At 40.7% G+C, this 27,821-nt stretch overlaps 1 protein-coding gene across 2 annotated transcripts in view; it reads right to left on the reverse strand.

Moving 5' to 3' along the window:
• Positions 1-27,821, reverse strand: part of PARD3B (par-3 family cell polarity regulator beta) — an 807,407-nt gene that overhangs the window by 77,902 nt on the left and 701,684 nt on the right. For both annotated transcript variants that reach the window (XM_068245009.1, XM_068245008.1), the window contains one exon: positions 16,905-16,949. In XM_068245009.1, the coding sequence (XP_068101110.1) occupies positions 16,905-16,949 (45 nt within the window). The remainder of the gene's footprint in view (positions 1-16,904; positions 16,950-27,821) is intronic.

Below are 27,821 nucleotides of genomic sequence, written 5' to 3' on the forward strand. Positions count from 1 at the left end.
TTTAGGGGCCTTAAACCGTGAGGAGTAGTCTTGAAACAAAAATGACCTGTGAAATCCTAAAGGTACTCATTGGACTTTGGGCCCCTTAGCGCAGTTAGGGTGCAAAAAAGTGCCACACATGTGGTATCGCCGTACTCAGAAGAAGTAGTATAATGTGTTTTGGGGTGTATTTTTACACATACCCATGCTGAGTGGGAGAAATATCTCTGTAAATGGACAATTTTGTTTAAAACAAAATCAAACAATTGTCATTTACAGAGATATTTCTCCCACCCAGCATGGGTATGTGTAAAAATACACCCCAAAACACATTATACTACTTCTCTTGAGTACGGCAATATCACATGTGTGGCACTTTTTTGCAGCCTAACTGCGCTAAGGGGCCCAAAGTCCAATGAGCACCTTTAGGCTTTACAGGGGTGCTTACAATTAGGCACCCCCAAAATGCCAGGACAGTGAACACACCCCACAAATTACCCCATTTTGGAAAGTAGACACCTCAAGGTATTCAGAGAGGAGCATAGTGAGTCCGTGGCAGATTTCATTTTTTTTTGTCGCAAGTTAGCAGAAATAGAAACTTTTTTTTTTCTTTTTTGTCACAAAGTGTCATTTTCCGCTAACTTGTGACAAAAAATTAAATCTTCTATGAACTCACCATGCCTCTCAGTGAATACTTTGGGATGTCTTCTTTCCGAAATGGGGTCATTTGGGGGTATTTATACTATCCTGGAATTCTAGCCCCTCATGAAACATGACAGGTGGTCAGAAAAGTCATAGATGCTTCAAAATGGGAAAATTCACTTTTTGCACCATAGTTTGTAAACGCTATAACTTTTACCCAAACCAATAAATATAGGCTGAATGTTTTTTTTTTTTTTATTAAAAACAGGTTTGTCCACATTTTTCGTGCTGCATGTATACAGAAATTTTACTTTATTTGAAAAATGTCAGCTCAGAAAGTTAAAAAAAATCATTTTTTTTGACAAAATTCATGTCTTTTTTGATGAATATAATAAAAAGTAAAAATCGCAGCAGCAATCAAATAGCCCCAAAAGAAAGCTTTATTAGTGACAAGAAAAGGAGCAAAAATGCATTTAGGTGGTAGATTGTATGAGCGAGCAATAAACCGTGAAAGCTGCAGTGGTCTGAATGGAAAAAAAAGGGTCTGGTCCTTAAAGGGAAGGTCCAAGGAAAAAAAAAATGAGTTTTACTTACCTGGGGCTTCTACCAGCCCCATGTAGCCATCCTGTGCCCTCGTAGTCACTCACTGCTGCTCCAGTCCCCCGCTGGCAGCTTTCTGACCTCGGAGGTCAGGGCCACATTGCATACATTTTTACGCATTCCAGCTAGTGCAGGAACAAAAATGTACGTGTTGCACCACTAACGCGTAAAAATGTATGCGTTAATGTTCCTGCACTAGCGGGAATGTGTAAAAATGTACGCAATTCGGCCCTGACCTCTGAGGTCAGAAAGCTGCCAGCGGGGGACTGGAGCAGCAGTGAGTGACTACGAGGGCACAGGATGGCTTCATGGGGCTGGTAGAAGCCCCAGGTAAGTGAAGCTCATTTTTTTTTTTTGCTTGGACCTTCCCTTTAAAGAGACACTGAAGCGAAAAAAAAAATGATGATATTATGATTTGTATGTGTAGTACAGCTAAGAAATAAAACATTAAGATCAGATACATCAGTCTATTGTTTCCTGTACAGGAAGAGTTAAGAAACTCCAGTTGTTATCTCTATGCAAAAAAGCCATTAATCTCTACGACTTTCAAAGTCGTGGAGAGGGCTGTTTTCTGACTTTTATTATCTCAACTGTTAGTTAACCATTTACTTTTCCTCTGGCAGAGGAGAGGTCATTAGTTCACAGACTGCTCTGAAAGAATCATTTTGAATGCTGAGTGTTGTGTAATCTGCACATATTATAGAATGATGCAATGTTAGAAAAAACACTATATACCTGAAAATAAAAATATGAGAATATTTTCTTTGCTACTAATCTTCTAGTAATTATTCATAGTACAAACCAATTCATCATATATTTTTTTTCGCTTCAGTGTCTCTTTAAGGGAGGTAAAGCCTACGGTCCTCAAGTGGTTAAGATAAATAGGTGAAAAGGTGCTAGAAATATTCATTAATTTTCCTGTCCTGCAAGTGGACTGTACGCACATGGACAAATCTGTAGGGTGAGTATCTGAAAAAGTTATCACCTTGTGGTGATGGCTACGCATGCATTGATGGGGAGTGAGGTTTTGTTTCATTTTTTGCTCAGGTACATGTTTTCTTTGATCAACAAGAAAGAAACAAGTTCCATCAGGCACTGCAGTAGATTCAAATTCATTCAATATCTAAGCATAGTATGAACCACAACAGGTGGACTTGCTGTATTCAAGGGTAGGTGCATAAGTCACAGGCAAACAACTCGTGCAAAAGTGACAAGAGTAGATATTTCTGGATAAGATAGATGTCCTACCATATCAAAGGTGGGTGGCAGTTGGTGCAAGGCAAAAACAGGTAGCCTAACAGCCGTTTTGCACGTTGGTGCTTCTTCCGAGGCTGATCCACCATGCGTGAAAGCAACGGCGTGCGAAATGGGCACCCGTACTTGCCCTGCACTCACCACCACCCACCTTTGATATGCTAGGACATTATCTTATCCAGAAATATCTACTCTTGTCACTTTTGCATGAGTTTTTGCCTATGACGTATGCACCTACCCTTAAATACAGCAAGTACACATGTTGTGGTTCACACTATGCTTGGATATCAAATACATTTGAATCTACTGCAGTGCCTGGAACTTGTTTTTTTTCTTGTTGATCAATGTCATGCATCTGTTGCTAAGTGATAATCATGAGCATGCAGTTATTATAATCAAGGTGGTGGCTTGATGATTTGAACCTCCCCATCTCTACACCCATATGTTCTATCTGCTCAGAGAGGGACTGTAATCCTTGTAGTGCCGGCTAATTGTTTACGCTTTGAATTTAAATGTGTTTCTTTAAAGGTTATTATGCTGTTGCATATCTTTTTGAGCAGAGAGGAAGTTTTGAGTTCAGATCCGCTTTAAGAATGATTTAAGTCCTAGATAGCTATCTTGCTATAGCCTCAAACACTGGGGAACATCAAATATTGAATCAATGCAGTTTAGCTATTACGTTAGAGCTAATGCTTATAACAGATTTGCACAGAATTTAGTGACTTTGCAAAACAACTTTATTAGCTTGGAGAAAAACTTCAACAAAGTACTAATGGGACTAGGCTGTGCCCTGGGCACCTGCTAAGGTGACTTATGCTTAGAGATGGCCCAGACTTGTCACATGATCGTCATATAATTTTTAATGCTTTTACATTTAAATAAGCTTTTGCTGGGCTCCATCCTTGCTGCATTTTACTGCAATGCTAAATTTACAGGGAGCTCCAGCAAAAAAAGAGTATTCGTTTTTTTTTTGCCAGGGTAACCAAGGTAACTGATTTTTTTTTAATTGACCAGTGACAATCTACAACATGAATGCCTCTCATTGGTCGGGTCAACAGACCAATAGATGCTCAGGACCTTTTGGGCACCAACATATTTTTCAATCTGTATGCTGCGCTGCAACTGGCACCTCTTGGCCACTGCGCACGAGTGTCACAGCTGGCTTTACTCGTCCTGCCCTTCCGCCCCCCCACAGGTGGCCAGACCCCAAACCCAGAGCGTGATTAGGGCAGACAGCAATCAAATTGGGTATCTCTAGTTTACATTTATCTGTCATTATTAACATTTTAATATTTGGATGATTGAGGACTATGGGTACTGATGAATTTTGTTCCATTACTAAGCTAAATGAGCATGAGCATGGTTTCTTGAAGTTGATCTTGATAGCATACGGAGTTTGTTTACAGAACAGACACAGATTTTAAAATAAGAAAAAATGTGCAAAATGAAGAATGGGGCAAGTACATGATCATACCACTGTGGGAAAATCTCAAAAATGTGGAGATCCAAGATATAGTCAGAGAGTCTTGAAACAGACTGCAAAGCAAGTTCAGGAGTGAGTTAGGAAGTTTAGAGAGAGTAACTATAGCCAGATCATGGCTTAGTTTAAATACACCATTACCTTTTTTTTTTATTGATTCAATCACGTTTGTATTTTTAAAAAAGTGGGTAAACCTTTAATTAGCCTTGGAATAAATTTACTAACTGCCATCTTCAAGATGGTGGCGTAGTGGTTAGCACTCTCGCCTTGCAGCACTCGGTCCCGGTTGGAATCCCAGCCAGGTCAACATCTGAAAGGAGTTTGTATGATCTCCCCGTGTCTGCGTGGGTTTCCTCCGGGCACTCATTTCCTCCCACATCCAAAAAACATACAGATAAGTTAATTGGCTTCCCCCTGAAAATTGTCCCTAGACTAGGATACATGCACTACATGTTACATACATAGACATATGACTATGGTAGGAACTAGATTGTGAGCTTCTCCGGACAGTTAGTGACAAGACAATATACTCTGTACAGTGCTATATGTCGGCGCTATACAGTCTAAATAATAATAATGAAACTGTTTTTGAAGACTAAAGTCACAAGGACAGCATTATTTTCTGCGATAGCAAACCATTCCAGGGCTGAAAAAAGTTCCTTTTCTCTTTGAACTATTCTAAGCACCTCTTCTCTACAGAAAACAAAGTAAAATAAATCTTTCTTTGGTTAAATAAAAATGTGTGTGCTGAAAGCAAATGCCAAAATAGCATATTAAAAACATAATGCAGTTTGAGGAGTGCAGAAGAGAAATAGTAAAGAATCTATTTCCTTATGCAGTATGTTATTAAAAATATTATTTTACTGTGTAATTACGTTATTATTAGCGGTTTTATATTTTTGAGAAATGTGCTCATTCTAGTACATTAATAGTACTTGAAGCAATGGGTTTTTACAACCGGAAGTGAATTTCATGTTGACAGACCATAACAATAAATGTGTTTGTGACTTCTCATCTATCGTGTTTCTTGCACTAAAAGAAAATAAAGCGGACATAAGTGTGATATGTGCCCGCTATATGAGCCAACATAACTATATTTTAATTAACCTGTGATAATTACATTGAGAAATGAAGCAGTGAATTGTAGTTAATGTTTCTGTCCCGAGTGCAAGATTCTGTTTCTTCCTGGATCATTACCTATAATATGTAAGATATTGTATTGCAGCTTGGATGGAGGAGGTCATTCAGTTTTAAAGGGCTGTACATTTTCCTAAAGGCTAAGGATGAATAATATCTACTTTTCATTTTTTTCTGTGCAGTAGCTCCGAAAGTCGCAATGCAGTACGTAAAACTGCTTCAGAGCTAAACAAATCAAAAGTAATGTCTTTACTGTTAGTTCAGTATGATTCTAACTTACCCTGCATGCACTTTTGTGACGACAGCAAGAGAATTAAAATAAAGGTTGAAGAGAAATCGGGAGCCCAATATGGTGTAGTATGTCAAAATTGATTGGATAAATGAAACAGTGAGATGGTAATACTTACAAACACGGGTTACCACCTAGGTAACCACTCATTAGGTGGACTCAAATATATTGGTAGGTGAACAGAGGCGCCAGAAGGATAAAAGTACATACAATTTTTAAAAAATTGCTGGGAGGAAGTGGTGGACTTGCCTCCGTTAAAGCAGACACCAAGGACTGTACATATATAGATATACACATTTATTGAAAATACCCCAAAGATTTATCTTTAGGTCTGCACTGCAGGCATGATGGAGAGGATTATAGATAAAAGAAAAACTCTCATTACTGATTTACAACCCATTATTAATGAATGCAGAGAATTCCTGCTAGCCAATTTAAACAATGAACAGTACTTCCCGCTCATGTCCAATCTCAAGGCCAGAGTCAAGCGTTTTGAATTGGACACCATTGAGTCAAAACTTAAAAAATTAAATAGAGGCCGGTTAGCTTACGCTGAGCATCGGGAAAGGGAGCGCAGACCGCGACCGGTTCCCACCTCCCTGCCCCCGGGCCCAGCCCCGCCACCTGTCCCCCTAATGAGCCTTAGCATCCCACCACCAACATATAGATATCCACCTTTTTCACCTCCACCCTTAGGTCCACCACCAGTCCAAGTCCCAGCACCACCTCCAGTCTCCACTGCACCCCCCCCCACATACCTAATATCCCCTTACCCAATACCATCACCAACACCATCCCCAAAAATATCACTTTCACATGCACAGCTCCACCGCCCAATAGTTTCGATATCATCACTGCTCCCAAGACCCAGCGCACCAAAACCACCAATCCCAAAAAATCTGTCACCTCTACCCCCCGTACTGGTGTCGGCAAGAAAATCTCTAAAACACAGACTAGCCTTAAATTCAATTTCATCCCAAACGGACCGCCTGCATCGTTACAAAAAACTGCCACAAATTCAACCCAGTCAGAACAAAAAAATTCCCCGGCATCCAAACCACCAGAGGCCACCCCCAGCTCACCCATCAGGGCATCCCAGATCAGCATCTACAACTCAGATCCAGACTCACCAAGCCCGCCAGATAATTCCAGCCTAAAATCACTCACAAACATGATTTCCGTTCCCCTGGCGAGTAGCAATACCACCAGTCCACATACACAAAATACCATAACCAATATTTTCCCCGTGCCCCCTTCCACCAACCCTATATCTATCAATGATTCAGCTAACAACACCCTAACTACCTCTTTTTTAGAGCTCCCCTCAGCTTTGTCACAAAACATCCTCACCACTCAACTACCGAGCCCCCGTTCAGAGAAGGTATATCTCCAGCCTCCGAACAAATCAAAACGCCAATTACCAGACCTAGAAAAAGAGGAAGTAGAGGAAAAAGGAAAGAGAAGCAAACCCCAATCACACAAAACTCCCTGACCCCTAAAAATAAATGTATCTTCAATTTGTCTGACCATACCCTGAATGCACATGAAACGGCAGTATTGGAGAAAGGTCTTTCCTTCTGTCCTACCAACCAAATCAACACTTTTGAACTCTTTGCCGATCTTAACAGCTATATTCGAAAGCTCACTTTAAAAAGGCATTTTGCAATAAAATCTTTCAAACCCAGCTCTGACCCCGATCCCCCCTCACTCATAATCACGAACAACGACGCCCTACCCATCTCATTCATTACACAAGCTGAACTAAACACTGAAAAATACATTACCACACAACTGAAAGGTAGATCACGATTCTATCCAGTGGCCTCCAAGGGTCACTTCGTTGATACATTCTACTCCATGGTACTCAATGATCTACAAACTTTACACAACAATCCACCTCCACTAAATTCCAACCTCAACCGTAACGAAACCTCTGCTATTATATCCTTACAAAAAAATCTTAATCTCATCATCAAACCAGCCGACAAAGGGGGTGGCATTGTCATACTCAATCGGTCCGACTACTTAGACGAAGCAGCTAGACTCCTCAACAACCCCACACATTACGAAATCTTGACATCAGACCCAACACCCGCGCTTAACCTCACATTGAAAACTTTTATCAATAATGCCTTTTTATCCAACATCATCACCAAAAATGAAAAGAATTTTATAATCAACACCCAACCAACCACTCCGAACTTTTATTATTTACCCAAAATCCATAAAAGTCTCCATAAACCTCCTGGCCGACCGATTATTTCAGGAGTCAACTCAATCACCAGCAATCTCTTTAAATTTCTTGATCAACATTTACAAACACATGTCCAGTCCCTTCCATCATTCCTCAAAGATTCTCAGCAACTCATTTGTTTATTGCAGGATGTCCCCTGGCAGCCTGACTATGTCTGGCTGACATGTGACGTTTCTGCCCTCTACACCAACATCCCCCATCCATTCGGCCTCAGCGCACTACAATATTTCCTAGCCTCCAATCCCTCCATGCCTACAACACAACAAACGTTTCTGCTACAATGCGCTGAATTTAACCTTCAGAATAAGATCTTCACATTCAATGAACAAGTTTACCATCAGATTAGCGGAACGGCGATGGGGAGTTTGTTTGCCCCATCGTACGATAATCTCGAACAAATGAAACTCTCCCCTGGCAACCAGTTTTTCAATAATATAACCCCCCGAGTACTGATGCAAAACTAACTAACAACACAGGCCCTCCAAGGTTCATCACTCAATACAATACCCAGCATTCGCACATTCGTGACATTCTAACCAACAGATGGGAGATCCTGATGCAGGACCCCTTCTTAAGACCGCTATTACCCAAAGCACCATCCATCACATATAGGAGAGCTCCCAATCTCCGCAACATTCTTGCACCCAGTAAACTGCGTCCGCCCACACAGCCCCTGCCCACTCATTCAGAACCACTCAAACCAAGCTGCTTTCCATGTAACAAGACCCGCTGCACAGCCTGCCAATTCATCAACACTAGTGTATCATTCTCTTCTACCAGTACCAACTGCAATTTCCCTTTGAAAAAACGGTTTACTTGCGACTCCAAATATGTCATCTATCTCATCTCCTGTCCGTGCCGGCTCCAGTATGTGGGGAGAACCACCCAATTAGTACGCAGCAGAATTGGACAACATAAAACAAATATCATTAAACAATTTCCCCTTCACAGTGTGTCACGTCACTTCAGCACCCATCACAACAGCAATCCACTGCTATTCAATATTACACTGATTGACAATATTACACTGATTGGATACAAGAAAACCAAATGCATTTGATCTTCTCAAAAAACACGAAATGTTCTGGATACAGACATTAAGAACCCTATCCCCGGAGGGCCTTAACGAAGTTATAGAAAATAATCCACTAACCATCCCTGTCAAAAGTTTTGCTTTTATCTTGGTCGCTCTCTTTTATCCCCCCCCCCTCCCCCCCCCAATTTTTTTTTTTTTTTTTTTTTTTTTAATATATCTTATCTTCTATTACTGATGTTTAGTATTATCTTCATTATGACTATTATTATCATCCTTCTAATACAATGATATTTATTACAGCTGCAAACATTCGTCTACGATATCAAAACCGTACACGGGATTATACACTATATATTACCAGGCCTGGACAATTTTTGCCAATGGCCTCCTTATATTTTGGATATATTACAATTGTTTTTATGTTTTTTATGTGTTCTTCGATTTTATGCTTATATCTTCATGTCATATTCACATTATTTTTTATTATAAATTTTTATTATTTTTTTATAATCTTATTATGTTTTTTATATATATATTGTTTTTTTATTATTATTTTATTAATTTTTTATTAATTCCAGAAGTATACACTTTTATTTACCAATTGTAAAAAGTCGGGCATTGTTCATGCTTTTATCTTCATTATCTTTCAGCATGTATAATGACATTTGAAGTCTTTTCACTGTACTTGTTCTTTTGCACCACTAGATGGCAGCAAACACACCACTGTGCTCCATGTTCCCTTTCTAAACACTGCCCTGTGCATGCAGAGAAAGCATGCATGTTATGTAAGACCACATGCACACCAATCTACTCCTTACAGCTGGCAGCAGCTGATTGGAGGACTCTGTCACCATGGCCACTGACTCCACCCACCCACACTGGAGCAGCTTCTGGATAGGCCAGAGCTGTCAGCATTAACACATTTAAAGCAGCAAGCGACCTTACAACAGTACAGAGGTGCTCTGCTTGCTATAACTGAATTGCTGGTAAGTCTTTATCTTTATTTTTAACCACTACACATGCCTTTTTTTCTCTCTTGCCAGCTACAACTTATTCCATTCCCTACCTTCTACTGAAATATACCTAAAGCGGTCAATTTGATACCAACTTAATCTGATTTACTAACTACCTTTTACCACTGTTATCTAGTCCATTCCCCTATACACATTATGTAGTTTACACTGACCCATTCCTTGCAATCACCCCCCTACTTTAACATATCACTAAACACTATGTTTGAAATACTATTCTTATTACACTAAATAATAATCAATTTGTATCTTTTTATGGCAACATTTATAGCTATGCCTCTGTCTTTTGTTTACAGTTGTTTATCCCCTGCTTATTGCCTGAAGAAGTGGGCTGTGCCCGCGAAACGCATTGAATCTTTGGGGTATTTTCAATAAATGTGTATATCTATATATTTACAGTCCTTGATGTCTGCTTTAACGGAGGCGAGTCCACCACTTCCTCCCAGCAATTTTTTTTTAAATTTTATGTACTTTTATCCTTCTGGCGCCTCTGTTCACCTACCAATATATAAGAGAATTAAAATGTACAGCACAGGATTGTCTTTTTAAAACAGGAGGTTAATGTAGGTCCTTACTTCAGGCACGTGAAAAAAAAATGACCACGATGCCTCACTTGAAGATAATAGGTTGAACAAATCAGATCACTGCTTTATGCAGCTAGTGGCTATGCTATAGCTGTGGAGCTGATTCTTTAACAGCTGTATGTATGTATGTTGGAATAACTGTGTAAAATATAGGCTATAAGTGCACTATATACCAGGGGCATAACTACAAATCATGCCCCCCCCCCGAAAATCTTTTATAGGGCCCCCCAATGTTAACGCTATTTCTCCTGCCTACTCTTTGTCACCCTCCCAGCCTGGGGACCATCTTGCAAGGGTCATAATTCAAGTGTGGCCATCATACTCTTCACACCCACATCAAGTGCAGCCACAAAACCCCTGATCTTAAGGATGGACCCCTTTATTGGAGGAAGGGAAGATTAGTAGTGTGGCCCCCTCACAGCTCTGCCCCCCCCCCTCAGTTTCAAGGGTTGTTCCACTTTAGTTACACCCCTTCTATTTACCAGTAGCTCTCGATGCATGCTTGGCCTACATTGATATTTACAAATAGTTTTTATGGCTTCACCACTGTCCTTAGGAGATATACTCTACTATTGATTTGTAGACATGGCCTGGAAGCTATACCACTAGCTGTGCTGAAATATGGGCACCTACTGATAAACTGTGCTGGAGAGAGATGGATACAGAGAAAGGAGAAAGATCTTTACACTTCTAAACTTTTTCTAAACACTATTTGCCTTAATACATAACACTTTTAAAGAATAAAGAAGAGTCTTAAACATGCAGGTTATGCAGTGGATCTATTTGCATAATGCCATGCATGCAGCATGGCATTATGCAAATAGATCCATTGCACCTCACTAGTAACATGCCAGTTAGAACATACCATTACAATATCATTGCACCAGCATACCAGTGTGAAAGTAGCCTGAGTGACAGAGAAAGGTCAATCAAATGTTAGCACCAACATTAGTTCGAAAGTAGGTTTTTTTTTATTTTTTATTTTAATCTTGTAATTTCATGAAAATTGTGATGCTGCTTCATAATCAAGTAAAAACTTTTAATGTACTGTATGTATGGCTTATACTAAGCTATCATTATGCACATAGAGAACATTTACTAGTCAAAAAAATAAATAAAAATCACAATACAGGTAGTCCCCGACTTACGAACGACCCGCCGATACGAATGGCATGGATTCTGTGTTTCCATGGGAACAAGTCAAAACATTTTTTTTCAAATTGGACTTGTAGTTTTTGAGAAAATCAATTTAAAAAAAAAATCTAAGAAAAAATGGTTTTTAAACTTGTATAAATAGATACAGAGTGAAGAGGTGACACAGAGAGGGACACTGGGGGCACAGAGGAGGTACAGGGGACAGAGACGGCACAGTGTTTCAACTTAAGAACAGATTCCGGTTAATAACGAACCTACAGTCCCTATCTCTACCGGGAACTACCTGTACTCACCAAAACACTAGATATAAAATCTGCCTTTTTAAAACAGAAGGTATTTGCAATTATTTACCTTTAAGATAGAAAAAACATATCTCCCACAATGCATCAGTACTGAATATGCACATTTTTCCAAGCATCCAGAACTGCAGGAGTTCCTTACAAATTCCTAGTGGTTCTGGGTCAGCATGAGCTTACTGAGTACTCACACAAAGGGCTAAACTAAGACAAAGAACAGGCACTGGCATCACTTCTACTTCAATAGCTAGTATATAAATATAACCAACATTACAACATTATGTGATTTTGCGCTCCGGGAAAAATTAAACTCAGTGTTAACATTTTTTGCACAAACTTAATTTACTGGTGTCACTTTTTAGCAATAATCCAAACTATTTTGATTTAGTAATGTATATGAAGTACTCCTCTTGCCTCAGAGAAATACAAATCTGAAAGCCGAGCAGCCCAATTTGTGGTATGTGTGAGGAAGATAAACCAGTCCCACTCAGCACAAACCAAGGTCACTGGACTTGCTGCTTTCTAAAGTGAAGATATATGCGCCGGGGCACGCCTATCTGTCTTCATGCAAATTACCACTGTCAGCTTTACGCACTGGCATACATTGGAAAGGTGACTGCTAATGAAACAAGAATTCAGTTATCCAAGCTTCTCGTAAACTTAACCCAGCTGTTCAATGTACTCTACTTGACATCTATAAAAAAAGAAAAAGTAGTAAACAAGTAATAAAAGTGCATTCATAAAACCAACTGTGGCTAAATATATTATTGCTCCTCATTTGTACTGCCATGACAAAACCTAAAGCAGTCTGTAACTTTACTGTGGTAAATAAAAGCTATGTTTGCAAGTTAGACTAGCACTTGTAATGCAAACAAGGTATTACATATCTACAGTTAAATGCTAGCATGGTCTGTAAATTATGCCATTATATAAAAGAGTTAGAAATGTAATTGTGTTTAGACTGTTTACACAGCTGTTATTTAAAATAAGCATAATCTACACAGTACTGCACACCTTAGCCAAGTTGCTATTAAAAATGTGGTGTATTGTAAATTGAAGTTGAGTAAAACGGTCAGTGTTTATGTTATTAAAGCTGAACTCTTGACTCCGTTAATCATAGCCCAAAGTAACCTGTTTGCCACGTACTGCTACACAATGTATCGTCAGTAAAACACTACTTAAATGACACATATTGTGAAAATGCATAGTCTAGGAAGATAAAGAAAAGGACTCTGAGCAAAAACCCAATACAATGCATTAAATACACCTTCAGAGATTTTTCTTCTATTTATATTGACTGTGCAGCAAGTTGTACTATGCGATAAATTAGGTTTTTCCATCTAAGCCACCTGATTGTATTCATTGCATGTGGGACCCGCAGAAGCAAACAAATTGTATAGTGAAGGACCCAGTGTGATCTTTGCTGTCACAGGTGATACATGGCAGTGAAATGAAAGACTACAATTGCTGATAGACGCTTATCTATACACAAAACTCTGCAGTTGTGGTCTGTTTTTTCCTTTACACAAATCCCATATGACATGAATAACAAATACTATTTCACCCACCTCCCTCCCTGTTGTCAGAAAGATTTGTCTGAGCTTGAATTGCAAAGGGTTAGCACCACAGTGGAGAGGCGAGGTGAGGTTGTATTTGCTACTGCCCTAAGGAACAACTTCCAATTGCAGGGAAAGAGGTAGCAGAAATACAGTCTGTGACAGACCTCACACCTCACATTAGATGAGCAGATTGTACAGGGTACAGCTGCTGAATCAGCAAATTACTGCAATGTTTTATGCAGAGAGAAGCATCTAGCAGCAGCAGTAGTTTGACATTGCTATTAACATTTCTTATGCAACAGATCACAGTCTCTCCTTTACCATTTGGTTTCTAATACTCTCGTTATGTCTATTATCTGTCTGCTCTACAGAGATTCTGTAATAAACATAATCTCGGTACAGCAAAGCTCCAGTCTACTGCCTTACCTTCCAAAGCTCACATTAAAGCATACGAGAAGTGAGAGCAACATGAACGCTGGCATTTTTATTTACGCTTAAATACAATACAATACAATAACATTTCTATAGCGCTTTTCTCCCATAGGACTCAAAGCGCTTAGGCTCTCTCAGATTCAGTAATTAGTAGGATGAAGTATTCACACAACAAAAGTTATATTTCTGCAAATGCCAAACTGAACAGGTGGGTTTTCAGTCTGGATTTAAACACGTCCAGGGATGGAGCTGTCCTGATCTGTTGAGGTAAGGAGTTCCAAAACGTAGGGGCAGCATGACAGAAGGCTCTGGGACCAAAAGTTTCCAAGTGGACTCTGGGTATGACTAGATTATTAGAACCTGTTGATCTGAGAATGCGGGGATTGCTACGCAGCTGCAACATATCTTTCATGTATCCAGGGCCTAAATTATTCAGGGATTTAAATGTCAGTAGGCCGATCTTGAATAGGACCCTCCATTCTATAGGTAGCCAGTGAAGGGAGTGCAGGACTGGCATTATGTGGCAGTGACGGGGTTGGTTGGTTAGCAGTCTGGCAGCAGTATTCTGTATCAGCTGTAGTCGGTACAAGACCTTTTTTGGAAGGCCAGTGTAGAGAGCATTGCAGTAGTCCAGTCGGGATGTGATGAAGGCGTGGACTAAGGTTGGCAGATCTTCTGGGGGTATGAGGTGCTTGATTTTTGCAATGTTCGTCAGGTGAAAATAGGATGATTTCACCACAGCAGAGATTTGAGTTCTGAAGTTTAAATCCCAATCAATTAGAACTCCCAGGCTACGCACATGATCAGAGCTGCGCAGATCCGTGCCTCCTATTCCCAGTGGTGAAGACTGTAAGTTAAGTTGTTTTGTTATCATGCTCTGCCCTCCTATCAGAAGGACTTCAGTTTTGTCTGCATTTAGTTTCAGCCAGTTGTCATTCATCCATTGCTGTAGTTCACGTAAGCAGGCGTTTATAGTTAGAGTTGGGTCTGTCACACCAGGCTTGAAGGAAAGATATAGTTGAGTGTCGTCTGCATAGCAGTGGTATGTCAGGCCATGTTTTTGGATTAGTTTTCCCAGCGGTAACATGTAAATCGTGAAAAGCAGGGGAGAGAGGATTGAGCCCTGGGGCACCCCATACCTAAGTGATACAGGGGTGGACAGGAAGGGCCCCATAGACACTTTGTGGGTTCTGCCACTCAAGAAGGATTGGAACCACTGAAGAACTATGCCATCAATGCCGCAGTATTCCTGTAGCCTGTTTATCAAGATGTCATGGTCAACTGTATCAAAGGCTGCAGAAAGGTCTAGCAGTATGAGGATGGAGCACTCTCCTCTGTCTCTTGCCATGAGCAGGTGGTTGCATATTTGGATGAGGGCCGTTTCAGTGCTGTGGTGTTTCCTGAAGCCAGACTGGAATGAGTCATAACTGTTGTTTTGTAGGATTTTGGCTTCTAGCTGGAGGTAAACAGCTTTTTCAATTAGCTTGCCCAGAAAGGGAAGGTTAGAGACAGGTCTGTAGCTGGTCATTGCATCTGGGTCCAGGGAGGGTTTTTTGAGGAGAGGCCTGATGATTGCTTCCTTCAGTAAAGCAGGAAATATCCCTGATTTTAAGGAACAGTTAACAATTTTTAGGAATACCGGTACGAACAGGTCGGGGCAGTTCAACACTACATAAATGTATCTAAGTGTTAAATGTTACACACTTTGGCTGTCCTCCAGCTCAGTCAGAGAGATGAGTCACATTCAACACTTAGATACATTTATGTAAACAAAATGTAACTATCTGAGCTTCGGATGCATCTGCAGAAATCTCCAGGAACTTTAAAGCCCTGTGTAACCCTTCCAATGCTGGTCTAGTGAAAAAAAAAAATGCTGGTTGCATATAATATACTGTAAATAATGTTTTAGAGCCAAGTTGAAATGCAGGGTTATATTCCGCTTTAACTGGCCACGACAATATTTGTGGGATTGTATAGTGGGTGGAGTGGCTATCTCTGACGTACTGTATTGTGCCTGCGACGATGGGTCCACCCCACAGTGCACTCGCTGATGATTGGTGTCTGCGAGACGCGCGGCCGCTCTTCCGGGTCAGCGGGATCGCAGGCGAATCCCATGAGCTGTGCCATGCACGGCTATGGGAATCGCAGCCTCCTGAGCAAATTCTGTGGGGGGTTCCGGCCGAATCGCTACCGCAAGGACCTTTATGCACTGGGACTCTATCTTCACTACAATAATCTGTCTCAGTGTGCTCAGCGAGCGATTCGGCCGGCGGCGCCATTCTCCCCTATGGCAGAGTTTCCCCGTGAGATTAATGTGCGGGGAAACTCTACGGAATCGCAGCAGTTTCAGCAATAGTGGAAACGGACCTAAATCTGCCCCAAAAAAACTCATTGTGTATTCCCAGCATAAGGCATTATTTGTTAACAAATTTGTTGACAATGGTGGGGCCGATTAGAGCATTGTTTACCTCAGAAGACCAAAAAATGGGATTAAGTAAGGGACTAATTGAGTAATATGGTCGTGTCTGGAAGATGGCAACAGAGCAACATGTCACAGTCTTATCTTAGGAAGAAACCACAAATGAGATCACAAAAGGGGCCTTGAACTTCCTTAGTGATGTGTATTAGTACTAACATGTTATCTTAATAAACCGTTTACACTTTTAACAAAAGCATAGACAAAGGCAAAAATGTCTGCAGTAATATAAAATCACATGGCACAATCTACCAAGTTATACAATTGTGAAAAAAAGAAGGGAAAAGTTAGAAAACTGTGCACAGATAAAAGGGGAAATGGAGACCCCACAACAGTGTATTATGTTAAGGTCTGTGTTTATGGGAAGTTCTTTACATAAAATAATACAAAAGTGGATTACCGCTTGAGCAACCACTGTCAAGGCAGGTGAGGAGCTTAGACCTGACCCCATCTGACAGGTTAAGTAGATTGGAAAAAATGGGGTAACACCCCTTCACCAAGGGTGGACAAAAATTGCTGAGTATACAATAAAATTGCTTACCTGAATTAAACAATCTGAGTCATCAGTGGGGAGATAAGTCCACCACTACCTCCCATTTTTAAACCGTTTTTACTATATTTAATTCTTTATGGCGCCTCTGTTTTGTTCTATTATCTGCAAGTTATACAACTGACCAGATTAAAGAAGGAAATGCCTTACCTGAGGTGCGTGCATTCAAGGAGGAAATGTTGCTTTCATCAGCCACTAAAAAATATAATTATTATTATTATCCAAATGCATAGTCATGTACCGTAAAATATCAAATCTTTCAAACTTAAGAGCATAAAGCATACACTGGATTTGTTTAAACTGTTAATTATCACATATCTTTCTAAACCACTTCATATACTAATGTGCTGACACCTCCGTCAAAGTTTATAAATGAAATACTGGCACCAGACATGGAAACTCTGACTAACCCTGCATGCAGACTAAAACAGACATTTGTGCTTTTGCAGTCTACCATTTGTTGGGATCTGGAAGATATTTTTCTAGAATGTCTACTGATATACACATAAATCATTGCAAGATCCTTGTAGGTTTATTTCATGAAAGGACCGTGGTGGGCTTTTCTGCAATTGCTGTGGCTCTAAGCCCACATAAGAGTTCTTTAAAGCAAGAAAATAAGTCAGGCAAGGCATATCAATACATCGCAGTCACTGAACCATAATCCTCAGTCTTGAATCTGCACAGGCTACTCCAATTATTTATAGACATAGCTAAAGGTTTGACACTGGTGTATTTAGACTAGCCATGGTTATGCAGCCAAACAATATGCATTAGAAAACAGAGTTTCAGCATGTTTGAAATAAGAACTTTAGACAACCTCACATTTCTCACTTATTAAAGTCAGTAACAATATTTGGAAACATGATGGCAAGAGTAGTAGGTGAAGAATGATGGCTACCCCTATGATTCTAATGCTGAGAATACACGGCTCATTTTTGAGCCATCAAGATGGCTCGATAGATAATTTCCAACATGTCCGATCTCCCGCCCGATCGTTTCACCGCTCGATTCCAAATAGCAGTGAATGGAAAAAGAAAAGAAAACCGAGCTGAAGATAAGAGAATTAACTGCGGAATCGAGCGGTGAAACGATCAAGCGGGAGAATCGAGCTGCAAAATCAAGCCGTGCATGCCCAGCATTAAGGAAAAACTTTCTTAAGGTCCTTATGGTGTTAAACAGATGCTAGAGTTTGAGCTACCCAGATGAAAATTAAAAAAAAAAACACATTTTCAGCAATTTTTATATTCTATTTTATATTCGTGCAGGTAAAAGTCAGAGTGCTGGAACTTTGCTATATATAACACAATTAACAAGACTATTTTTTTAAATTACTATTGTATATCATTCAGTCAGCATTTGTCCATTGTAAAATATTTCCTTTTTATTTATCACAGATGGCAGCATCTTTACTGCTGGCAAGGTGCATCACTGTGGGATGTTTATTTGTATGTGTAGTGAGCAAAAAACACCTGGACTACCAGAGTGCTCTGAGGCAGGATGCTGTGTGGCATCATAGCCTATGCCAAGCATCACTGAGAGGGTGGGGTAACATAAAAATATAGAGTTATATGTAGATATAGGAAGTGTTTCTGATTCTAAAACTGAGAGATTTAACAAAAAAGTGTATATCCTGAATTCTACTATGTCATTACAGTAACTCTTTCTACAAATTCAGGGTAAAACATTTGCTGCACAATAACATTATATAGAAACTACTAGATGATATAAAGCGATGTGCAAGCATTATCAGCTGGCATTAAACAATAGCCACTTTACTTAAAGGAACACTATCAAAGTAATTAAATTTAAGCCAGCAGCATGAATTAATGAAGGAAACAACAGTAAGAGTGGGCAGAGCATATATTTCTGCTGTGCATTATTATTTTTTTTTCATGTAACTGATACAATGTTTCCTGCAGACAGTGACTGAGCTGGACACAAGAACTGTTTATCTTGGTAGGTAACACCTCTGTGCTAAAATACAACATTGAGTGTTCGGTTTGTTTGCTCCCTGCTTATCTGTCTGCACATTCTACAGCATCGTACACACGCCATACCAGATGCAACGACTGGTCCACCGGACCCTCCCGCTGCGCTGTCTTTAGCCGACAGTATGCGCATGTGTACGCGCTGTCAGCAGACTGATAAGGCTGTTTCTGTCAGCGGATCGTTCGGAAACAGCCTTATCAGTCCGCCAACAGCGCGTACACATGCGCTACTGTAGTCTAAAACCTAGGTTCTCAACATGTGGTACGCGTACCCCAGGGGGTACTTCTGATGGTTCCAGGGGGTACTTAGGCTTGGCATACTTAACCAAGAATAACAAATTTATAGTTTTAGCAAATGATAAATCTTATTTAAACAACACTAAATTAGTATTTTAGCTAATTAAAAGCGACAGTAAATGCTTGGAAATTGTTCAGAACCAATTATCATATACTATGATTAAGTATATAATTGTCAAGGGGTACTTGTAATAATGTTTACTATGCTAGGGGGTACTTGGTGAGTACAGGGTTTTAAAAGGGGTACATACTAATAAAATGTTGAGAAACACTGGTCTAAAAGACCACCCAGCGGGAGGATCCAGCGGACCAGTCGTTGCATTTGGTATGGCGTGTGTACGCAGCTTAACACACATGGCTGCTAGTTAGTCTGAGGCGTGAGAAAGACAACTTCTCTATCTCCTAATCTGCTCTGCCAAGAGTTTCACCTCAGCTAATCACCTCAGATAATATACTATCCACTTATGCGTTGCCGTCACAGTGTAAAGGGAGTGCCGTCTAGAAGGTAGATAAAAAAAGCACACACTGCTCAGCAAAAAACATATGCTCTGCACGTTCTAATGGCCCATTTACACTTGAAAGCAGTTACCGCAAGCGTTTTGCGTGAGTGATTTTTCAGCGGAAAAATCACTGAACACTGCGGCGATTTTTCCGCGAGCGCGTTTAGCGCTTCTATAGCACTGAGACGCGATTGCCTGGACATCGCCTGAAAATGGTGCATGCGACGCGTTTGTGTTTCACGATTTTAGGCGATTTGCGGCGATTAGCGCAAATTGCCCAAGTAGGAATGGGCCCATAGGGTTAAATTACACTAGCGCTTTCACAATCGCTGGCAAAACGCTCAAGTGTGAATGGTCGCTTACTGTTACCAGATTCATTCATGCTGTTGGCTCAAATTGCATTAAATTGATAGTGTTCCTTTAACTGCTTCCAGACAGCGTTAGTTGAAATCTACGTCCTGCAGGTGGCTGTTTAGCTCTGTGAGCCATTCAGGAGCCACTTTCATTGGCTCCTGACCGCGTGATCACTGTGAGCCAATCGCATTGGCTTACAAAGATGGACAGTGTCAGGAGCCAAGCAGCGCAACGACGGAAGAGCGAGGGGCCTGCAGCAATGGGAGAATAGCGAGAACGACGTGACCAGCAGGAGCAGCGGGTATGTGCGGCGATTCATTGGGAGGCAGCGTTTTTCGGTACCAGTAGTCTCTGGTCAGATACTGCCGGTAGGCAGCCAGCCTAAAATGAATATATGGTAAACTTATGAGATATACCATATTTAGATCCTAATCCTAGACAGGACATTCCTAGAATAACAAGTTATTTTAGTATTCAGTTTTATAATTCTAGTTTTGAAATGTGAGTGTCTCAGTAACATATGCCTTTATTCTTCTTTATGTTTTTTAATCCGCTCCCATACTGTATATGCTGTAGTAATGCTGACATGTGGAATTTCTTATCTCTTCCCAACCACCAGGAGGGTTTGTCAAAGCCAAGCACAAGCACATTTTATGAGTTATAGATTGCCCAGCAAACTCATGGTGCTTGGGTACCTTTGCAGTGAAAAAAGAGAAACAGAAAAAAATAAACATGCGTTTAGGCTACTTACACACCAAGACGTTGCGTTTTAAGGGACGTTATATAACGCCTGGTGCTCTTAGATGTAGACGTCAGAGTGAGCCACGTTGTGCAGCTCACTCTGGCGTCCGTGATGCCGCGATGCGTACTCTTCGACGCATGCGGCATCACGTGGTCCCGCCAGCCAATTGCTGCACAGAGCGGCGCTCTAGGAAGTAAACTGCACGTCACACCGTGCAGTGAATATTAATTAGCCATGTGGCTGGCCGAGGAGGAGGAGGGAAGACCTCCTCCTCCAACACTACTGAGCATGTGCGCACAGTCTAACGCCGTAGCATGCAGCACATTCAACTGACGTCCTGCGTTACAATGTAATGCAACATGGGCACTGTGAAAAGCCTATTGATTTTTCATTACTGTGCGTTGGGCTGTGTTACAGGCTGCAGTAACATTCGCCTGTAACGTCTCACTGTGAAAGCAGCCTTAAAGTAGGATTGGTACTGTATGTATACATGTTTTGTTCATAATGCTATTTTTCACTTCAGGAGTTCTTTAAGTGTACGCCTTTACTTTTTCCATACGTAACAAATGTAATTCATATCTGTGAGCAAAGAGATATTAGATAATCATTCAATGTGTTCTCGTTTAGATAGGAGGATGGGTATGTACTGATAAACTGATAACATTTTGAAACAAAAATGCCTTTTGATGATCGTAATAAATCATAAAACTTGTGTAGCTAGCATTACTTCTCGCAAATCCATATTCGCCTGTTTCTGTTGAAGTTACCCAGCAAATGTCACTGTCCACGTTTCCAAAAGAAACTAAGTTACCAAAAAGTGTTAACCTGTACAAACTCAAACACACTGATTTTTGTTTTTTGTTTTCATGGCGAAATGATGAACAAGGAAGTGACAAACATTTTATCTACAATTTATGCACCCATACTGAGACACAATGGCATCAATTCACTAAGCATTACCGTATTCGGTAATGCTGAAAACAGCTGATTTTACCAAACACTTTCCCAAATTCCAAATCACTAAACCTATTTCCGCAAAGAACATTAAAATTACTGACGAGTAAATTACTGACTTCTGCAGTAATTGCCTGAAGAAATTGCAATTCACAAAGATTTACAAAATTTGGAAAATCGGTTAAAAGTTTTAGATATTTTCCTACAGCTCTTACTAGCCGATAACTCATTGATAGACAACCAATAGGAAGAACCAGGCAGCCAATAGGGAAAGCCACACAGCCCTGCTTCTCATCCTGATTGGATCCGAGTAGGGGAAGGTGACATTTTGTGAGGCTTTTCTGCATCCCTTTATATGTGAAAAATCTATATTCTTGCATACAGAAGAGCTACCCCTGATGGCTGCAGCACATCTAAAGGGATGGTGGGATGCACGGGACAGAAATCCCTGACTCGATACATGCAGTTCCCTGCCTGCCCAATGACCTTCTTCATGGCTGGTAAGTGACACTTACCAAGAAGGGCTTAGTGCATTGAAGCAAGTTTGTTAAATTACTGAACTTCTGCCTCACGCAGAAAATCTTTAGTGACTTTGGAAACAAAAAGTGTAAAATACAGGTGCTTATTGCAAATCAAACTGCTACTTAGTATATTATCAAAGGGTGTGAAAAGGCTTTTGTGATCCCTGGGCTTGCAGGCACCTTTCACAATAATGTCAACATCTAATGCTAGGTACACACTATGAGATTTTCTGGCAGATTTACTGTAAGATTGATTATTTCCAAAATGTCTGATCTGATTTCCGATTTTTTTCCGATCAATAGAACCAATAGAAGTGAGCGGAAAACTGTCGGAAAGCAATCAGAAAATGATTGGAAATGGATCGGAAATCAGGACGGACATGTTGGAAATAATCGATATGACAGTAAATCTTCCAGAAAATCTCATAGTTTGGACGCGCTGCCGACCGCACGCATGAGGGACTAGCTCCGGCATCGTAGAGCCTCTATAGCACTCTATCGCCTCGTCAACCCGCCCGACCCCCGATAGCCTCTGAGCTCCGCAGGAGAAAGGAGATGGGGCCAAAAAAGACAGGAATGACTGCGGACACAGTGATCCCGGAGCTCTTAAAAGCACAGGGCCTCAAGAGGGCGCCCAGACAGGGGATGAAGGGTTGCAGTCACCAGCCAAAGCTCCCCCGGCCAAAGAATGTGCCACCAAAGAGGACTTAAAGTGGCTTTTTCAAAACATTGAGAAGTTAGTAAAATCCACCAACTTTGCAGCTGTAAAAAAATTAAGGTCAGAAATCTCTTTATTGAGGGAACGCATTCACAATCTGGAAGAGGGGTTGGATGAGGTGAAGGCTTTTTGTACACAGTATGAACAAGACTTCGCTGAAGTCAGAACTGATATACAAGCATTAAAAGACACCCAAGAGGATCAAGAGAATAGGGACAGGAGGCGCAATCTAAGGGTCAGAGGGATCCCTGAAGAAGTCACTGACCTGCCTCCATACTTAGAAGCCTTGTTTGCTTCCATACTGCCTGACCTCCCTAATACAGAATTCTGATTAGGCCTAAACCACGTGACAACGAACCCCCGAGGGATGTTGTTATATGCTTCCACTATTATAGCACAAAGGAGGCACCTCTCAGCGGCTAGAAACAAGTCGGAAGTATCATTCAGAGAGGACACACTGCAGCTTTTCCCTGACCTCTCAATTATTATGCTTGGAAGAAAGAGAGAGATGAAACCCCTTACAATGGCACTCGTGAAACAACATCAGATATCGCTGGGGTTTCCCTTTGAGTTGATTGTTTTGTTTAATGGGAGGTAAATCGTGGTCTACGGCCCTTACATGATTAATGACACTCTCGAGAAGCTGGGTTTAGATAAAAGTGATGCCTTACATGCTTCAACCTCGGTTTCCCAGCCACGCCTTCCCCCTCCAAGAGTCACATGGTCTAGAGGAGGGTCCAAAGGCCTATCCAACAAGAGAGCCCCATCGACCTATTCTGGAAGTCCACGTTCTGTTGATAACTGAAGTGATTTCTCCAATCATACATTAAGTTCTCTATGACACAGAACAGATCTATTATTGTCATATGCTCAAGTACCTCCTTTCATCAGAGAATATATTGTTTCCTATACTTTAAATCCTATCTTTCTTTCAGTGGCAACGTCCAATAAGAGCACCATAGTCTGCTAATCTGTAGACCTTCTACTCCTCTATTGGTGTCCTTACCTAGACTGTTACTTCGCTCATTTAGAGGCTTGCTTGCGGATGTCTCTCTTGGTTTGGTTGCTTTGCTCCATTGGCACACCGACTCCCAAATGGAAGCTGCTATTCATGAACAGCAGCCAACTAACATCTCATTAGGGGTTTTTATTCCTCACCCCCTTGCCTATGCTCTCTGTTTAGGCAGAGTTTTTGTTATTTTGATTCAAGTAGCACTTTGTTGTGAGGTTTTATGTTTCGTTTTAGCTGTTTTCTACCATTTAAATTTAATGCATTATTTTCCTATCAGGTGCTTTAGACTACTGAGCCATTTTAGTATATTTTCTGTATACCATGTTTTGATTGCTTTCGCAGCCACTCCACACCTCTGCCGGTCCCAAGATTCCTACTTAGCTTCCATTGAACTCAGACTGACCTATGCCTTCTTCAAGAGTCTTCTCTATTAATCGAACCAGGGTCCCTGTGAATGACCCCCATCCTCCTAACCACACATAACGTCAAAGGTCTTCTAATGCACCACAAAATAGGAGATTGGCTAGCAATTTTTATAAACAACTAAGTGCTGATGTTCTTTACCTCCAAGAAACTCACTACAAAAAGGGGTCAGAACTGAGGTACTGGCACAAATTATACCTCCATGCTTTTTATGCCTCAGCCCCTACAAAGATGTGTGGAGTGGCTGTATTGTTTAAAAATAATGTCTCCTTAGACATTACAAAAGTTATTAAAGACCCAGGTGGCCGCTTTTTGCTGATTGTAGCTACTATCCAGGGGTGTACTTATACTTTTGTATGTGTATACGCCCCCTCTGAAGGTCTTGGCCAATTTCTTAAAACTCTCTCAGCTAAGATAGCTAGTTACCGCAAGGGCAAAGCCATCATAGCAGGTGACTTCAATGCCTCTTTGGACTCCTCGGGCTTGATTCACAAAGCCATGCTAACTGTTTAGCACGGGTGTGCTAAACAGTTAGCACGTGAAGTGCCGTTCGCAGACTTTTGCGCACGCAAAGTTCCGCGATTCGCGCGATCGTGGACTTTTGCGCGCAAAAGTCCGCGAACGGCACTTCACGTGCTAACTGTTTAGCACATCCGTGCTAAACAGTTAGCACGGCTTTGTGAATCAAGCCCCTCCTCTGTTAGGTCGAGTCCAACCAGGCGCCCTAATAAATCAGTTTTGATTTTTCTTGCTGAGACTAATACCTGGGATGCTTGAAGGGCTCTGAACCCTGGGAAGATGGGACACTCCTTCTCACACCCCCATAAGTCCTACTCCAGGATAGATTTCATCTTGGATGCTACAGTGTTGGACAGGACTGTGGGGGTGGAGATAACCGAAATATCGTGGTCAGACCATGCGATGGTCCAAGCAAATGTAGCAGTCCAGGGAACCCCCAACAGTTTAAATGGAGAGTAAATGATGCACTATTAAGAGACCCTGAAGTTCAGGCAGAAATACGCGATACTATTGATCGTTATCTCTCATCGAATGCTCCAGATGATATCTCAGCCAATATTAGATAGGCAGCTCTGAAGGCTACAATCAGGGGTGTGTTAACAAACATTTCATCCCAGAGGAAGGAAGCTTGCATGGCAAGAATTAAGACCCTGCAAACAGACAATAAGTCATTAGAATTATTACACCAGCTTTTAGCTTTACGGCAATAATTCAAATCCCTCTTATTTTCAAGAGCTGAACGTTCTCTTAGACTTACCAATCAAAAATTCTACAATAAAGCAAATACGCATGATACCTTATTAGCTCGCAAATTATCCCAAAGGCTGGTTCAGAACAGTTTGCACCCTGTGAGAGATAAGAAGGGGAATATGATTTTTGATCCATCCCACATAGTCACCCTCTTCTCTGATTATTACGCTAAACTCTATGATGGTTCCACCATGGAAAAATCCTCTGTATCTGCCCCTGACATTCTCAAGTTCTTAAACACAATCCAAATCCCTACTTTTGCTTTAGCTGACAGATCTGCTCTAAACTCCCCTATCTCCTTTAAGGAGATTCAAACAGCTGTCAAATCAATGAAAAACGTAAAGGCCCCGGGCCCCGATGGCTATACGGCCTTATTTTATAAAATCTTGTAACTCTTGTTTCTTTAGTTCTCTTTCCCTATGTTGATCTCAAGTAACAAAAGTAAGGGGCCCTAAGGCCTAGCTTCTTCAGTTACTATAGTTAACAGAAAAGATGTCAAATGTTCAAATAGTAATTACATGTTTCAAAAGGAAGAAATTACTAGATAACAGGTGATATACTATGATACTCATTGCTGATATATTGTTTAAAATTCATTGGACTAAACTGTCATGCAATTCTTATTAACGAAACCTGTATTCTATGTTATGCTTCAATAAAAATTTAATATTAAAAAAAAAAAATCTTGTAACTCAATCTCATCCCTACCCTTTGTACACTATATAATACAGTCATAAATGGCTCAGAGGACTTTTTGACAGAGCTACTGCAAGCAGTCATAGTAGTAATTCCCAAACCAGTAATAGATACAGCAGAGGTCTCCAATAATCGGCCCATATCCTTGATAAATGTGGACAGTAAAATGTTCTCGACTATATTGGCCGATAGGCTCAACAGTCTACTCCCAAAAGTAATTCACCCTGATCAACGGGGTTTGTCATGGGGAGGCAGACCACGGATAACATAAGAAGGATGGTTGGGTTGGTTGAAGTGATGCACTCGTCTCGAGGGCCTTCTCTGCTTCTATCCCTAGATGCAGAGAAGGTCTTCTATAGGGTCGACTGGAGATACTTACGCCTAGTACTGCAGAAATTTGGCGTCATTGGGGAATTTCTTAACAGTATCCGTAGCCTCTACACTGGACCAAAAGCCTCAGTTTGCAACATGGGTCTGACCTTGAGCCTTGAGTTCTTTTCCAATTTTGAACGGGACAAGACCGGGGTGTCCATTCTCCCAAATACTTGTTATATGTTATTGAAGGTTTAGAAAATTAGATCTACAGTAAGAGGAGGCAGTGGCAATGTCTTCAAATGAAACGGAGGTGGCAATGAAAGCATATATAATAAAGAAGATGTAGATCCACTACAATGTTTGATTTTTTTAAACCTTTGTTTCCATGTGATAACATGTTCAGATTCAATTCCTTCAATTCAATTGATCATTGACTGAAAGATTTTGCTCAACGTGGACCTATACAAACAAATTTCACAGTGATAATAACTCACACATTTTGGCTGCAATTTACATTTTGATTGAAACCCCATCTACATCTCTAGCTACTATTACATCTATCAGCCTCTGCAGTGTTCCCCAACCCTGTCCTCAAGACCCACCAACAGTGCATGTTTTATGGAAATCCACAGAGGTAGTTCATCAGCTCTGCTGAGACACTAATTATCTCACCTGTGCACGTTTGTGGTTTTCTGCAAAACATGTACTATTGGTGGGCCTTGAGGACAGGGTTGGGGAACTCTGCTTTATGGTAATGCTGAGTAAAGATAGAAGCTCAGATGAGATGGCAACCAAGATTGCCTTGGATAGTCTTTAGTTGCCTATGTTGCTTTATGTATAATCTGTCTCTGCATTTATAAAATACCTGCATAATACAGGGGGAAAAATGTTTAATACACAGATGACTTACCACTAAGGAAAAAACATATACATACATATAAAAGTGATAGCCCTTGACATCATGCCACTGAGAGAAAAATGTAAAAAGGGGTTTAGAAATATATACAGTAGACATCTATTTCACAATCCCCAGAACTGATCCAAGTGCGTCATAACAATACAAACCACTCAACTGCATAGAACAGTGATGCACAGAACATTTTCCAGTTGTATTAAAGCCTACTAGGGTAATTTACTAAAGCCCCAATTTCACATCACATATTTATAACAGTTTGTCAGCCATTACTATTACTTTCCCTAGCAATAGTTGCATTGATTTCCAGTAAAAAGCAGGTCAGGCTCCTTTACAATCGTGAATTTTGTAAAGAAGAAATATAA

Source organism: Hyperolius riggenbachi, chromosome 7 (genome assembly GCF_040937935.1).
Source record: "Hyperolius riggenbachi isolate aHypRig1 chromosome 7, aHypRig1.pri, whole genome shotgun sequence".
Classification (NCBI taxonomy): Eukaryota; Metazoa; Chordata; class Amphibia; order Anura; family Hyperoliidae; genus Hyperolius; species Hyperolius riggenbachi.